Source organism: Aotus nancymaae, unplaced genomic scaffold (genome assembly GCF_030222135.1).
Source record: "Aotus nancymaae isolate 86718 unplaced genomic scaffold, 86718_ANA_hifiasm-v0.15.2.pri h1tg000014l, whole genome shotgun sequence".
Classification (NCBI taxonomy): Eukaryota; Metazoa; Chordata; class Mammalia; order Primates; family Aotidae; genus Aotus; species Aotus nancymaae.
The window spans coordinates 67,948,355-67,966,038 of NW_026988425.1; the positions used below are offsets into that span (position 1 = coordinate 67,948,355).

General features: G+C 36.5%; 1 protein-coding gene across 2 annotated transcripts in view; it reads left to right on the plus strand.

Moving 5' to 3' along the window:
• The window catches only part of POLK (DNA polymerase kappa), a 124,812-nt gene that overhangs the window by 71,106 nt on the left and 36,022 nt on the right, over positions 1-17,684 (plus strand). Inside the window, exons 4-6 of one of the 2 annotated variants that reach the window (XM_012462142.3) lie at positions 9,822-9,974; positions 13,361-13,492; positions 16,676-16,829. In XM_012462142.3, coding sequence (XP_012317565.2) covers positions 9,822-9,974; positions 13,361-13,492; positions 16,676-16,829 — 439 coding nt within the window. The remainder of the gene's footprint in view (positions 1-9,821; positions 9,975-13,360; positions 13,493-16,675; positions 16,830-17,684) is intronic. The other variant, XM_064376058.1, reaches the window with a different exon arrangement.

Sequence of the window (17,684 nt, forward strand, 5' to 3'; positions counted from 1 at the left end):
AAGTATACTCCACCCTTTCCCACTCCCATTGGACTTCTTAAAGGCACAATCATTTTTGTAACTGACAAATTGTCATATAATAAATGTATACTCCACCCTTTCCCACTCCCATTGAACTTCTTAAAGGCACAATCATTTTTGTAACTGACAAATTGTCATATAATAACATGGGTTCATAAATTGAGTAGACAAATGTTCATGCTACGTTACATGACAGCTATACAGCAAATCAGTGCATTTTGACCATTTTAGCAATTTATTGATTTTGGGTTTGTTTTTTTTTTTTTCAGAGAGAGATAAGGTCTCTCTCTGTCACTGAGACTGGAGTGCAGTGGTGCTATCATGGCTCACTGCAGTCTCCAACTACTGGGCTCAAACAATCCTCCTGACTTGGCCTCCCAAGTAGGTGGGACTATGGGTACACACCTCCACACCCAGTTAATTTAAAAAATTTTTTGTAGAGACAGGATCTCACTGTGTTGCCTTGGCCAATCTCAAACTCCTGGCCTCAAGCTACCCTTCCACTTCAACTTCCCAAAGGGATTAGAAGCATGAGCCACTGGGCCTGGCCAACAATTGATTTTATTAACTCAGATTTATTCAGTAGTCTTGGGAAAATACTAAGTTAAGAAAACAAACAAAAAGTTATTTCTGAAATAGTCTCCTCAATGTAATAGAAATGGGGGATTTTTAAAGAAAGTAAGACATAATACGGATAGAAAATACACCATTACGGTTTGATTTGAGTGTATTTCAATATTACAGACTTTAAAAAATCTATTACAGGGAAGCATTATAACATAATCAAAAACAGACTTCAGAGTAACCTGGTTTCAGTGTTTAGTGCTAACATTTACTAGCTTTGTGATTTAGGGCAAATTACTTACTCTTACTGACCTTTAGCTTCGTCTATACAATGGGAACAATAATTATGATCTCAGAATTATTTTGACCAGTAAATGAGTTAACATAGGAAGCCCTTAGCATATTATATGACACATATAATATGCTCAATAAATGTCACTTCTACTTTTATAATTACAGATAATATCATTAAACCCTTATTGTATCCCTAGATAGGTGCATTTTATGAGTGTCTCTTTTAATTCTTTCAGTAACCTATTGAGGTTGGTTTAGTACCACTTTACAAATAAGGAAAGTAAGCATGAAAGAGGTTAAATTGCTCCCTGTGCTGTAACTAATGAGTTGCACTACTAAGACCCAAACCAAAGTCCTTAATTCTTTTGGTTGGTTTCTTTTTTAATTTTTCTTTTTATTATTATACTTTAAGTTCTGGGATACATGTACAGAACGTGCAGGTTTGTTACATAGGTATATATGTGCCATGGTGGTCTGCTGCACCCATCAACCCATCATGTACATTAGGTACTTCTCCTAATGCTATCCCTCCTCTTGCTCCCCAGGCCCTAACAGGCCCCAGTGTGTGATGTTCCCCTCTCTGTGCCCATATGTTCTCATTTTCACCTCCCACTTATGAGTGAGAACATGCAGTGTTGGGTTTTCTGTTCCTGTGTTAGTTTGCTGAAAATGATGGTTTCAAGCTTCATCTGTATCCCTGCAAAGGACATGAACTCATTCTTTTTTATGGCCGCATAGTATTCCATGGTGTGTATGTGCCACGTTTTCTTTATCCAGTCTATCATTAATGGGCATTTGAGTTGGTTCCAAGTCTTTGATATTGTGAATAGTGCTGCAATAAACAATAAAATAGTGCATGCGTTTTTATAGTAGAATGATTTATAACCCTTTGGATATATACCCAGTAATGGGATTGTGGGATCTAATGGTATTTCTGATTCTAGATCCTTGAGGAATCATCACACTGTCTTCCACAATGGTTGAACTAATTTACCACCAACAGCGTAGAAGCATTCCTATTTCTCCACATACTCTCTAGTATCTGTTGTTTCCTCACTTTTTAATGATCACCATTCTAACTGGCATGAGATGGTCTCTCGTGGTTTTGATTTGTATTTCTCTAATGACCAGTGATGATGTGTTTTTTTTCATACATTTGTTGTTCGTTTGTTTTTGTATGAGGTGTAAGGCAGGGGTCCAGTTTCAGTTTTCTGTATATGGCTATCCAGTTTTCCCAACACCGTTTATTAAATAGGGAATCCTTTCCCCATTGCTTGTTTTTGTCAGGTTTGTCAAAGATCACGTGGTGGTAGATGTGTGGTTGTGGATCTGAGGGCTCTGTTCTGTTTCATTTGTCTATGTATCTGTTTTAGTACAAGTACCATGCTGTTTTGGTGACTGTAGCTTTGTAGTATAGTTTGAAGTCAGGTAGTATGATGCCACCAGCCTTATTCTTTTTGCTTAGGATTGTCTTAGCTATACAGGCTCTTTTTTGGTTCCATATGAAATTTAAAGTAGGTTTTTGTAGTTCTGTGAAGAAAGTCAGTGGTAGCTTGATGGGAATAGCATTGAATCTGTAAATTACTTTGGGCAGTATGGCCATTTTCATGATATTGATTCTTCCTATGAATGGGCAGGGAATGTTTTTCTATTTTTCTATTTGTTTGTTTCCTCTCTTATTTTCTTAATCAGTAGTTTGTAGTTCTCCTTGAAGAGATCCTTCACTTCCCTTGTAAGTTGTATTCCTAGGTATTTTATTCTCTTTGTAGCAATTGTGAATGGGATTTCACTCATGATTTGGCTCTTTGTTTGTCTTATTGGTGTATAGGAAAGCTTGTGATTTTTGCACTTTGATTTTGTATTGTGAAACTTTGCTGAAGTTGCTTAACACCTTAAGGAGTTTTGGAGCTGAGATGATGGGGTTTTCTAAATTTGCAGTCATGTTATCTGCAAACAGAGATCATTTGACTTCCTCTCTTCCTATTTGAATATGCTTTATTTCTTTCTCTTGCCTGATTGCCCTGGCCAGAACCTCCAATACTATGTTGAATAGGAGTGGTGAGAGAGAGCATCCTTGTCTTGTGCCAGTTTTCAAAGGGAATGCTTCCAGCTTTTGCCCATTCAGTATGATACTGGCTGTGGGTCTGTCATAAATAGCTCTTATTATTTTGAGATATGTTTCATCAATACCTAGTTTATTGAGTGTTTGTAGCATGAAGTGGTGTTGAATGTTATTGAAGGCCTTTTCTGCATCTATTGAGATAATCATGTGGTTTTTGTCATTGGTTCTGTTTATGTGATGGGTTACATTTATTGATTTGCATATGTTGAACCAGCCTTGCATCCCAGGGATGATGTCACCTTGATCATGGTGGATAAGCTTTTTAATATGCTGCTGGATTTGGTTTGCCAGTATTTTATTGAGGATTTTCGCATCGATGTTCCTTGGCCTGAGATTTTCTTTTTTTGTTATGTCTCTGACAGGTTTTGATACCAGGATGATGCTGGCCTTATGAAATGAGTAAGGGAGAAGTCCCTCTTTTTCTATTCTTTGGAATAGTTTTAGAAGGAATGGTACCAGTTCCTCTTTGTACCTCTGGTAGAATTCGGCTGTGAATCTTTCTGGTCCTGGGCTTTTTTGGTTGGTAGGCTATTAATTACTGCCTCAATTTCAGAACTTGTTATTGGTCTATTCAGTGATTTGACTTCTTCCTGGTTTAGTCTTGGGAGAATGTATGTGTCCAGGAATTTATCTATTTCTTCTAGATTTTCTAGTTTATTTGCATAGAGGTGTTTAAAGTGTTCTCTGATGATAGTTTGTATTTCTGTGGGATCAGAGGTGGTATCTCTTTTATCATTTTTTATTGCATCTATTTGATTCTTCTCTCTTTTCTTCTTATTAGTCTGTCTAGCAGTCTATTTTGTTAATCTTTTTTAAAAACCAGCTCCTGAATTCATTGATTTTTTTGAAGGGTTTTTTTGTGTCTCTGTCTCCTTCAGTTCTGCTCTGATCTTATTTATTTCTTGTCTTCTGCTAGCTTTTGAATTTGTTTGCCCTTGCTTCTTTAGGTCTTTTACTTGTGATGTTACGATGTCTATTTTAGATCTTTCCTGCTATCTCCTGTGGGCATTTAGTGCTATAAATTTCCCTCTTAACACTGCTTTAGCTGTGTCCCAGAGATTCTGGTACATTGTGTCTTTGTTCTCATTGGTTTCAAAGAACTTATTTATTTCTGCCTTGATTTTGTTATTTATCCAGGAGTCATTCAGGAGCAGGTTGTTCAGTTTCCAGGCATTTGTGCAGTTTTGAGTGAGTTTCTTAATCCTGAGTTCCAATTTGATTGCACTGTGGTGTAAGAGACTGTTAGGATTTTCTTTTTTTTTTGCATTTGCTGAGGCGTATTTTATTTCAAATTATGTATTGAGTTTCAGAACAAGTGCTGTGTGGTGCTAAGAACATGTATATTCTGTTGATTTTGGGTAGAGAGTTCTGTAGATGTCTATTAAGTCTGCTTGGTCCACAGCTGAGTTCGAGTTCTGAATATCCTTGTTAATTTACTGTCTCTAATATTGACAGTGGGGTGTTAAAGTCTCCCACTATTATATTGTGAGAGTCTAAGTCTCTTTGTAGGTCTCTAAGAACTTGCTTTGTGAATCTGGGTGCTCCTGTATTGGGTGCATATATATTTAGGATAGTTAGCTCTTCTTCTTGCATTGATCCCTTTACCATTATATAATGCCCTTTGTCTTTTTTGATCTTTGTTGGTTTGAAGTCTATTTTATCGAGACTAGGATTGCAACCTCTGCTTTTCTTTTTTTCTTTCCCTTTGCTTGACAAATCTTCCTCCATCCCTTTATTTTGAGCCTATGTGTCTTTACACATGAGATGGGTCTCCTGAATACAGCACACCAATGGGTCTTAACTCTTTATCCAATTTGCCAGTTTGTGTCTTTTCATTGGGGGCATTTAGCCCATTTACCTTTAAGGTTAATATTGTTATATGTGAATTTGATCCTGTCATGATGCTAGCAGGTTATTTTGTCCATTAATTTATGCGGTGTCTTCATAGTGTTGATAATATTTACAATTTGGTAGGTTTTTTTCAGTGGTTGGTACTGATTTTTCCTTTCCATATTTAGTGCTTCCTTCAGGAGCTCTTGTAAGGCAGGACTGGTAGTGACAGAATCCCTCAGCATTGCTTGTCTGTAAAGGATTTTATTTCTCCTTTGCTTATGCAGCTTAGTTTGGCTGGATATGAAATTCTGGGTTGAAAATTCTTTTCTTTAGGAGTGTTGAATGTTGGCCACCACTCTTTTCTGGCTTATAGGGTTTCTGCAGAGAGATCTGATGTCATTTTGATGGGCTTCCCTTTGTGGGTAACCCAGTGTTTCTCTCTGGCTGCCCTTAACTTTTCCTTCATTTCATCTTTGATGAATCTGATGATTATATGTCTTGGGGTTGCTCTTCTCTGGGAATATCTTTGTGTTGTTCTTTATATTTCCTGAATTTGAATGTTGGCCTGTCTTGCTAGGTTGGGGAAGTTCTCCTAGATAATATCCTGAAGTGTTTTCCAGTTTGGTTCCATTCTCCTTGTCACTTTCAGGTATGTCAGTTGTAGGTTTGGTCTTTTCATATAGTCCCATATTTTTGGTAGCTTTGTTCATTCCTTTTCACTATTGTTTCTCTCATCTTGTCATCACACTTTATTTCATTAAGTAGAACTTTAATATCTGATATTCTTTCTTCTGCTTGATCGATTCAGCTATTGATACTTGTGTATGCTTCACAAAGTTCTTGTGCTGTGTTTTTCAGCTCTATCAGGTCATTTATATTCTTAACTAAACTGGTTATTCTAGTTAGCAGTTCCTGTAACCTTTTATCAAGATTCTTAGCTTCCTTGCATTGGGTTAGAACATGCTCCTTTAGCTTGGAGGAGCTTGTTATTAGCCACCCTCTGAAGCCTACTTCTGTCAGTTCCTCAAACTCATTCTCTGTCCAGTTTTTTCCCTTGCTGGTAAGGAGTTGTGAGCCTTTGGAGGAGAAGAGGCATTCTGGTTTTTGGAATTTTCAGCCTTTTTGCACTTTTTTTTGGTCATCTTTGTGGATTTTTCTACCTTTGGTCTTTGATGTTGGTGACCTTCAGATGGTCGTCCTTTTTGTTTATGTTGATGCTATTGCTTTCTGCTTGTTAGTTTTTCTTCTAACAGGCCCCTCTTCTGAAGGTCTGCTGGAGTTTGCTGGAGGTCCACTCCAGATCCTGTTTGCCTGGGTATCACCAGCAGAGGCTGCAGAACAGCAAAGATTGCCACCTGTTCCTTCCTCTGGAAGCTTCCTTCCAGAAAGGCAGCTGCCGGATGACAGCCACAGCTCTCCAGTATGAAGTGTCTGTCGACCCTTGCAGTCAGGAGGCACGGGGTCAGGGACCCACTTGAGGAAGCAGTCTGTCCCTTACCAGAGCTCGAGTGCTGTGCTGGGAGATCCACTGCTCTCTTCAGAGCCAGCAGGCAGGAACGTTTAAGTCTGCTGAAGCTGCACCCACAGCTGCCCCTTCCCCCAGGTGCTCTGTCCCAGGGAAATGGGAGTTTTATCCATAAGCCCCTGACTGGGTCTGCTGCCTTTCTTTCAGAGATGCCCCACCCAGAGAGGAGGAAACTAGAGAGGTAGTCTGGCCACAGGGGCTTTGAGGAGCTGTGGTAGGTTCTGCCCAGTTCAACCTTGCCTGCAGCTTTGTTTACACTGTGAAGGGAAAACCCTCCTGCTCAAGCCTCAGTAATGGCGGGTGCCCCTCCCCATGCCAAGCATCCCAGGTCGACTTCAGACTGCTGTGCTGGCAGCGAGAATTTCAAGCCAGTGGATCTTAGCTTTCTGGGCTCCTGGGGGTGGGTTCTGCTGAACTAAACCACTTGGCTCCCTGGCTTCAGCCCCCTTTCCAGTAGAGTGAATGGTTCTATCTCGCTGGCGTTCCAAGTGCCACTGGGGTACAAAAAAAAAAAAAAAAAAAAAAAAACTCTGCAGCTATCTTGGTGTCTGCCCAAATGGCTGCCCCATTTTGTGCTTGAAACTCAGGGCCCTGGTGGTATTGGCACCTGAGGGAATCTCCTGGTCTGCGAATTGCGAAGATAGTGGTAAAAGCTAGTATCTGGGCTGGATAACACCATCCCTTACTCATGGCACAGTCCCTCATGGCTTCCCTTGGCTAGGGGAAGAAGTTCCTGACTCCTTGGGCTTCCCATGTGAGGAGACGCTCTACCATGCTTCTCCTCACCCTCTGTGGGCTGCACCCACTTTCTAACCAGTCCCATTGAGATGAGCTGGTTACCTCTGTTAGAAGTGCAGAAATCACCCACTTTCTGTGTTGATCTTGCTGGGAGCTGCAGACAGGAGCAGTTACTGTTCGACCATCTTCCCCAGGAATCAACAAAGCCCTTATTCTTAACCAGTGTGGCACATACCAGTTTTGAACAGTAGCAAAAGGAACAATGTGCGTGTTGATTCATATCAGAACTTGAAAGTCATTGGAAAATGGAGTGAAGAAAGGACAATATGAATGGGGATTTCAGCTGAAGAAACTTTTAAAAGCAATAGTGGCATGCATCTGGTTGATGTAGAAAGAGAAGAGTTCAGAGAAGGGTGACTAATGAGAGATAGTAAAGGAAAGTGGAATGTATGAGTCATACAGTGGGGAGGTTTCCTTTTGGCAGCTATGCTTGCTTTAAGCACAAAAAAAGAGAATAGCTTGCTGAAGATATTATAATAACATTAACATATTAGTCTGAGGAGAATTTTTTCCCATTTGTCTATTATCTTTTTCTTTTCTAGATGATTCCATATCAAGGTATCTTAGATGCCACTTCCTTATTCTCACTTGACTCTTATATCTTAGGTATATTTTCTGCATTAAGATAGAGTAGCTTTTAGCTTACATTTGCTTTTATTAGTCTCCATAATTTGTTTATATCTGGTCAGGATACTATTCTCTGGTTTAGAATTGAGGTACTAAAATTAGTAGGTTTTAATTAGCATGTTAAATTGTAGCAGTATTTAAAAGTTCCATGTATTAGGTGTAGGATTTTATTGTAAGAAGTTAGATTTCGTCAAGATTTTTCTACTATTACCGCTTTCTCTTTTTAAACTACCTTTAATATACTGCTATACATTTTATTATTTTTCTCCTTCTAGTCTCCCCTCCCTATTTCTCTTGGAGAAAATAATTTGAAGTCAAATAAGGTTTTTCTCCTGAAGGAACTCACAATTTAGTTTCTCATACAATAAGTGCCATGCAAGAGCAGGAAAACAAGGAACATTAAATTCCGTGGCACAGAGGACAGAGATTCTATTAGGTACCAAGAGATGTTTCAGCTGATCCTTGAAGGCTTGTAACAGAGCTCAGAAAGGCATTCCAGACAGAGGAATAGCCTGAGGAAGGCATAGAGCAACCCAGGTCATTCAGTGAGCTGTATCCTAAACAAGGGGAGTCCTTCTACAGATTTCACCGTACTTCCTGGAGACAAACATGAGTCAGGGTAATTGCCTCTAAAAAAGGAGTTACAGTTTTAACCTGCGACTAGTGGGCAGCTAGTGTCACCATAACACTAAGAAGGAAGGACATAAAAAAAAAAATTCTGCGTAGTAGAGGCAAAGTTGGAGTCCAGCATGAGGGAAAAAGCCACATATACTTCTATAGCTCTCCACTTTTGAGAAAATTTGCTAGAGGGAACTCCACATGACAGAAGTTATTTTCATTCCATAGATCACCCCACTTGCTCATTGCTGGCTGTTTTTCTGTTTTTGATGTTTTATTATGCAGCTATCCATTGATCCTTTTAATAATAGATGCATTTATTGAACTTATACCGTGTACCAGGCACTGTTCTATGTTCTCTATGTTTTCCAGCTCATTTAATAGATTTCTTCTCTTATGATTTTACTTTAATGATCTTGGTAACTTCCTTATATGTTACATAGATCACAGCTATTACACAGCCACCCCTGGCTGCAGGGTAAGCTGGAAAAGTGAGTATTTAGCCTTTCTTGCCTTGATAGTGGGGGCTGGCCACAAAAATGGAAGTTAGAAGTGAGTACATCAGCTACGTATTCACTTTTCTTACTTGCTTCCTTTGTTTATTTCTGTCCCCTTTCATTTCTTTCTTATTGTAAATCTAACTCTTTTTCTCTGAAGAAACTAAAATTCTTTAAAGATTAAAATTCTTCACTATTATATTTGACATATAAAATAAAAGCTCATGAAGAATAAATTACAGCTTGGGATTTAAATTTTACTTGTATAGATTAACATCAAATTTTAACATTATAAAAGCAATTCTGCAGAGGAAATGTTTACATTATGCTTTAGTATTTTCAGTTGTTCCTTACTGTTCAACATAAACATCATATGCCAAAGAAGTATAGTTTCTTGTTGTATATTTCCTTTGTTGCTCTTTTAAGACATAAATATTATGAATCAAATGGCAATCTTACCTACATTGTAGCTTTTAATTACAGTGAGTTGAACTCCAAATTTATAAAGCAGTAGAATCATTTGATAAAAACAGTTGGATTAGCTCATTCAGTCATTCATTAAATACTAAGTTCCTGTCATGTGCCTCAGGGTTTGGAGAACTGAAAGGGTTGATAGGGAATGATATCTGAGGACAGGCTGTCTCTACGAAAATAAAAGCAATTACCAATTTTAATTTTTAAAAAGTAAAAAATATATATAAACACTCATAAACAGTAATAAAATATAAACCCATAAACACCCTTGAACAACAAAATGTACACCCGTAAGTAAGTAGGTGGGTGGATGCATGAAAGGATGGATGAATGGGTGGGTGGATAGAGACTGATAGTCAAATACTTACTAAATTAAGATTAATGTTATGATTAATGGTTTTCAATATTATGTTGTCTAAATATATGTTAACTCTTTTAAAAAATTAAGGTTGACAGATTTGCAATGGAATTAGAACAGAGCCGAAATTTGAACAATACCATAGTGCACATTGACATGGATGCTTTCTATGCAGCTGTAGAAATGAGGGACAATCCAGAATTGAAGGATAAACCCATTGCTGTAGGATCAATGAGTATGCTGGTAAGATCAAAAACAAAAAGGAAATTCTGTAACATATTTGTAAGTTTACTGGTTCATGAAAGGGGAATTCTTTATTGAGGTCTACCAGTTTGCTGAGTATTTTTCTGGGTGCCTTATATATGACTCAATTACTGAATCCTTTCAACATACTTTAAGGCAAGGGTCCAGCCCCCGGTTCACAGACTGGTATTGGTCCGTGGCCTGTTAGGAACTGGGCCTCACACAGGAGGTAAGCGTCAGGCACGCGAACGAAGCTTCATCTGTTTTTACAACAACTTCCCATCACTTGCATTACTGCCTGAGCTCCACTTCCTGTCAGATCAGTGACAGCATTAGATTCTCATAGGAGCACAAACCCTATTGTGAACTGCACATGGGAAGATCCAGGTTGCCTACTCCTTATGAGAATCTAATGCCTGATGATCTGTCACTGTCTGCCATCACTCCCAGATGGGATCGTCTAGTTGCAGGAAAACAAGCTCAGGGCTCCCATTGATTCTACATTATAGTGAGTTGGATAATTATTTCATTACATATTACAGTGTAATATTAATAGACATAAAGTGCACAATAAATGTAACATGCTTGAATCATCTCAAAACCATCATCCCCACCAGTTTGTGGAAAAATTGTCTTCCATGAAACCATTCTTTGGTGCCAAAAAGGTTAGGAACTGCTGCTTTAAGGCACTAGTTTTTATTTCCATTTGAGAAAAAAGAAAACAAACTCAGAGAGATGTTTAATAACTTGCCTAAAGTTACAAACCTAATAATTTACAAGGCAAATTAAATTTTTCCTTAAGTAACCATTCTAGTGAAAGACAGTTGAAGAAGAAAAAGAAATGTTATTCTAAAGTATTAATAAAGATTTTCAAAGTGGTCTGCAGGCCAAATCCAGCTTTTTATTGAAACAAAGTCACACCCATTTATTTATTACTGTTGTTGCACTAAAAGAGCAAAGTTCAATAATTCAATGATCTGCAAAGCCTAAAATGATTACTATTTGGCTTTCACAGAAAAGAAAAGGTTTACCAACCCCAGTTCTGGAATAACGTATTTCGTTAATATAGTACATTTAGAATGCAATTAAATTGTTTTTCCCATGACTTGGAACCTTTCTTTGCTTTTCTGATTACTGTATTGCTCTTCCTTTTTGCCACTCTAACCTTAGAAGGTAAAAATGACCAGGATAGCTATGTGTGGCTGAAAATGTGTTGGGAATTAAAAGTAGCAACTGGAATAGATGGGTTTTGGTATTTAAAAAGTATTAGATAAACAAGAAGAGTTTTTCCCTGTTCCTAACTCCTTCCCATGCCTTAGATAGCTATAAAACTAATTCTTACTGAGTTATGATTTTATTATAAAACTATAATCTGTTTTTTATGTCTGCCTCTATGAGTATGCAGGCAACTGATAACTCTGATTCCAAAACACTGTTTTTTGAAAGGAAACTCCCCTTTCCTATAAATCATCAATAAGTATTTGAAAAAATATATTTAATTTTATTAAAATATAACACTATAAATTTATGTATGCTTATGTATGTATATATATACATTCAAACTTGCTGTAGCCGTGTTAAAGCTAGACCATCTGCTTTTGAAATCTACAAAATATTTTCTTTCCTATAATTTCTGTCCTCCTAAAAATCAGTTATTGTTTCAAAATTCAAAATTACTATTTGTTATATTTAAACAAAGATTACCCCTTTTGTATGTTGAACAAATAGGTTTCCCTTTTAATGAGCATAATTTTTTGTTCTGTTAGACATTATTCCTACAGGTAAAATTCTTTTTTGGTGAATTTGATAGATTTTTGAAATGTTCTAACTTGGCACGGAGAGTTGCAACTGAGACTTTATAGCAATGATCTATTGCTGCATAACATACTCCCCCAGTATTTAGTGGACAGTCAAAATTTATTTGCTCATGATTCTGTAATTTGAGCAGAGTGCGATGGTGATGGCTCAACTCTACTCTATCTGGAGTTGACTAGGGCAATTTAACTGAGGGTAAAACATCCAAGATGGCATCATTCACAGGTCTGGCACCAGGACTGAGGAGATTGAAATGGATTCCAGCCTTAGAACTTTCTCCATTGTTGCCTCATCATTTAGTAATCTATCCCAAAATATTTACAGTGGTTGCTGGATTACAAAAAGCAAAAGCCTAGGTTTCAGAACTCAGTGTCACTACCCTCACATTATTTTCATCTAACCAAGTCACAGGACAAGTCATGTGGCATGAGGAACTAGAACCCACTTTGAAAAGAGTAACTATAAAGCACTATGGCTATGATCTACAATATACCACAAATCTAAAAGTTAGAGAAACTCTTATTTAAAAGTTTGTTTCTCCTCTACTGTAGATCTAGCTTTTATATCAATTCTATTAAACTTATTTACTTAAGCATTGGTTTTGTTTCTAGCACTATCTGCATTTTCTGTTCCAGAACACTGACCAAGGATTAGTATAATTTTGAGTACTATCAAGATGTTTTAATTGCCATTTGAAAATCATTATTGGAAAATTGATATTATTCTGAAATAATTCCTTCATTTGATTCTGTTTTGCATTTTTTGAAATTTTGCTTGAGATTTCAAATAAGGATTCAATTTGTGATAGAATTCATTTTATAAATAGTATTCTGGTCTACCACATTCACATAGACTTTTGTCAGATGTCATCATCAACAGGATTTAATAAATAATATTCTCCTTTTTACTCTCATACTTTTGTAGTTCCATCTCCTAGTCAGAATGTTTTCAGCAAAAAAGATAATTAAGCCTTAAGGAAAATAACCTTAATTTCTAAACTTACTTTAAGCTTTAATCACTTCATTTTGGAGACTTAATTTGGCTGACCACATAGTAGACCTTTTGTTTTTGTTCTAGATGAAAAATTTCCAAAATCCCAAATACAGCAAATTCCAAAAGTATACTATTATGCTATACTATTACTTTGTATAATGTAACATCTATACTATTTGTACTACACTATTATTTTATGACTATTCTTTACTATTTACTATACTATTACTTTCATGTAACGTAACTCACTATCATCCAAACTTTGATATTTATTCTATTGCAAGTATGCCTTAAAACCAATGAAGTTTAGTTACTGGAAATATAAGAAGATCTTTTTATTAGCACAGTCTTGCATATACCTGGTATCACATTATAAATATAGGGATAGTAATGGGAGAGGGTCATGGTATCAAAAGACCATGACAGAGCAAGTCAAACCTTGGGTTAAAACCGTGGCCTATAAATGAAATGTCCTTGAATTGAAAATGCACATATTAATGTGTTTATTATGAATGCGTTGATCAATATGCTCATTTAGGTTTGTATATATTTTTTCCATGTGGTCAATTCTCTTTCAGGCTACTTCAAATTACTATGCAAGGAGGTTTGGTGTTCGTGCAGCTATGCCAGGATTTATTGCTAAGAGACTCTGTCCACAACTTATAATAGTTCCCCCAAACTTTGACAAATACCGAGCTGTGAGTAAAGAGGTAAGTTAATGTCTCACCTCTACTTTAGCCTTTCACTGATTTCCTGTCACCTGGAGAGTCAAGTCCAAGTGCCTTAGCACGTCAGGATTTGGTCTTAGCTTGTCCTTTCAGTCAAGCCTCCTACCACTTTTTCAGCTTGTATATTGAATACTGAGCTGCATATAGTATCCAGAATACATCATTCTATTTCCCAATTCTTTACCTTTCCATGAAGTTTTCATTTGCTTAGAAAACTCTTCCCATTTCCTCAAATGTTGAACTGCCTTAATGACAATATAAAATTAAATTTAGCTATTTTTTTCTTAATACACATTTTTTTCTATAACCACATTTTATTTATAACCTACAGAATCTGCTCATCATTTAATTTCAGTGTATTTTCTGAGTAATTCTTTATTAATGTTGTTAAACAGTGATAAAATTCATGTATTTTGATTAGTCTATTTGCCCCACAATCATTTACTGTCTAAGAGACTGATAATTGAAAAGGGCGTAATCCATTGCTTCAGGAATGATCTTTGAAGTAGATCTGATTATTTACTAAAATTGCCAAACTGTCATATGTGACAAACTGCCACTTTTAAAATATTTTTATGACAACTGGCCTTTCATGCAGTGCTGGAATTTAATTTTTGAATTAAGATTTTAGATTGCTACATCAAATACTTTTAGACTGCTATAATAAAATGTGTTAAAGACTGCTTTCTGAATAGAAACACTTAAAACACTGTGGCCTAATACTTACTACTCTTTAGTTATGCCAGGGGTCTTTAAATTCACCCCTCTCGTATTCCACTTCATTTTCCGTAGAAGTGACACTATCCCAAGTTTAAAAACAGGTGTTTTTTCTTTCCAAGGTGATCTGTGACCAAGTGCTTTGTGCATACCTCTGAAAGGGTGATGGGCGAGAAGGGAGCACACTCATGTTTGGTTCCTGTTTATCTCTTTTATTGTATTCCTAATTAAAATGAGATAAAACGCTAATCATAAATATAGCCTTTTAAGAAGTTTTAAAAATCCTACAAAAATTTAGTAAGAAGGGGTGTTTTTTAAAGTTGTACTTTAACTCAGTAAAACTTCTGGCAGTATGCCAGTGAGAACCAAAGTACTTTTAGTTATTTTAGTCTGGTCACTTATGTTCACATTTGAGCAGGATCTAGCCAGTTTATTTGCAGATAACAAATGAGTTCTTATGTGTAAATGAACTGTAGAACAAATTTATCACTGACTTATGGATACATTAATATTCATGACTTGGTTAGAAAGTTTAAGAAGGCTGGGCTAGGTGGCTCACACCTGTAATCCCAGCACTTTGGGAGGCCAAGGCCATCCTGGCTAACACGGTGAAACCCTGTCTCTACTAAAAATACCAAAAAAAAAAAAAAAAAATTAGCTGGAGGTGTCATTCTAGCTACTTGGGAGGTTGAGGCAGGAGAATCGCTTGAACCCGGGAGGTGGAGGTTGCACTGAGCTGAGATTGCACCACTGAACTCCAGCCTGAGCAACAGAGCGAGACTCCATCTCAAAAAAAAAAGTTTTCAGAAAAAGCTCCTCCTTTCTTTTTTTGAGACAGGGTCTCACTCTGTAGCCCAGGCTGGAGTGCTGTGGCTCGATCATACCTCACTGTAACCTTAAACTCTTGAGCTAAAGCAATCCTCTGGCCTCAGCCTCCTGAGTAGCTAGAATAACAGACATGCATCACCACACCCTCCTAATTTTAAAATATTTTGGCAGAGATAGGGTTTCCCTCTTGCTCAGGCTAGTCTTGAATTCCTGGCCTCAAAAAATTAACCCGCCTGGACCTCCCAAAGTGCTGGGATTACAGGCATGAGCCACCATTCCCAGCTAGCCATTTTTGTTTTATCTAAAATATTGGAGCTTTAAGTGCTTGATTTTTACTGGAATGTGACTGTTTTAATTCTTAAAGCAATATCCTATGTAAAGGAAGTTAATAAATACTCAACAGTGTCTCTAGGGAGTACTTCTCATTCAGAATCTTAGTTGGCTGCCAGTTACAGACTTCCCAGAGTTTCATTTTCATTGGAAAGATTCTGTTTGAGCACATTATAGCAAGAACAAAGCTAATTAAGGCACTCTCTGAGTAAAACTTGGCCAAGTTCATATCACCATTTTCTAAAATACCTTTTGACTCAGCTGTTGATAATTATATTAAGCTGAAAAGCTTTCTTTTTATAAAACAAGGAACAGTTTTCTTGTGATACAGTAAGACAGTTCTAAAAGCTAAATGGAAGCATAACGTAATTCAGCAAATATGTTTTCTAATATACATTTTTTTTGAGGCAGGTTCTCACTCTGTCACCAAGCTGGAAAATAGGCATATTATTTTGAGAACCATTGCCTCCAATTATAGCTAATACTTCAGTGATCAGAAAAAAAAGTCATATTTTATGTAATAACACTATCTTATATAAGAAGCATTTCTGAATTATAGCATCTGTAATTCTAATATTTATATGTATTTCTTTTATCCTAAGATATAACTCCAGACTTTTCCCCATCATTTAAGGTAATCATGGAAGTACACTGCAGATTGATCATTTTTCCCACTCAAGATCCTAAAAGTAATAGGAAATGGAAAAACATTTTTCTGTATGAATTCATGCATTAATTAACGTATGTAGTAAGTGGATTAATACATTAATTAATGTATATAGTAAGTGGAGTTTTATGTGCATGTTATAATTAGTTAAACTATTTTCTAAAGCAACATAGTACCTTTACATGAGATTATTCCTTTTTAAAATGAACCAAAAACAAAAAAATGCAAAAGGTAGGAGGGAATACGATTCTGTCATTCCCACTTCAGCTTCTGACTAGCTACCTAAACATTAACCATTTTTTTGTATGTGCCTAGCAGATAATGTTGTCTGAGATTTATTTGAATTGCCTGCTATAACTAGATATAGGTGACTAAATAGAGGTGGTATCAAATGAAGCTATTTCATGATCTTCTGCCTTCATGGTCTATTTTAATACAAAAGGAAATTTTGACAAATATTCCCTGGTAGTGGATTATTTATGCCTTAAATCCATCAGCTATTGATTGCAGGATTGTTACTGTAGTTGCAAACTAAGAATATTAACATTTCTTATCAACTACATATGACAGAAGAAATTTGCTATCATAGTAAAATTTAAACGTTTTTTTTGTTTCATTTGAAGGTTAAGGAAATACTTGCTGATTATGATCCCAATTTTATGGCCATGAGTCTTGATGAAGCCTACTTGAATATAACAAAGCACTTACAAGAAAGACAAAATTGGCCTGAGGATAAAAGAAGGTGTTTCATCAAAATGGGAAACTCTGTAGAAAATGGTAAGCAACTTATTAAGACTGTCAAACCAAGAAGCAGTGAAAAAAAAGAAAGCACAACTCTTTGAGTTAACCTAGTTAATTTATTAGCCTGCATAGGTAGAAGGAATAGATGTACCTTTATAAAAATGTAAAATCAGAAATTTAAAAAATACCAGTGGGTTTTCTGAGTTAAACATGTAGAATATCACATATAAACAAAATGTGATTGTTAAATCTCTAAGGTTAAGAGTCTGCAGAGTCCCTGAACAAAATAATTTTATAGCAGTTATTTTCCTAAAAAGTGTTTAGATGGCATTGAAGCTGAGAAAGTTATCTGTTTAAGGTGGCCTTTTGTTGTTGTTAGAAAAGACTAGCCTCAAACATATCAAAACATAGGACGATTCTATTTTTCTTCATTGTCCTAATTTTCTATAATCTATTATAGCAATTATGACTGTTTTCGGCTCTGCCAAAATTAATGACTTTCCACTCCCTTCTTTGCCTTAGACTTTATAGTTTCAAGACTCCAGGGTTTGTTTGTTTTTTTTTCTTAAATAATCCCTTTATTACCTATCTAAAAGCAATACCAAGAAACATGCAGATATTACACATACTGCTTACAACATTTTGTCAAAGGTATGATTATTTCACATGTCTAAGATGTCTTGGACCCCTGAACAAAGTTCACCCGGATGAAAAAGTGGCACAGAAGAATTTGCTGACAACCCACAAGAACATTTCATGTGCACAACTCATTGCTTCAGAGGGGCCAGGCAGTGTTAGGGAAAGCTCTGTTTGTAACTTTCCCTGAAGCAAAAATGGTAGATCCAAAATGACATTAATCTAAACTCTCTCACTTTGTGACTCACATAATTT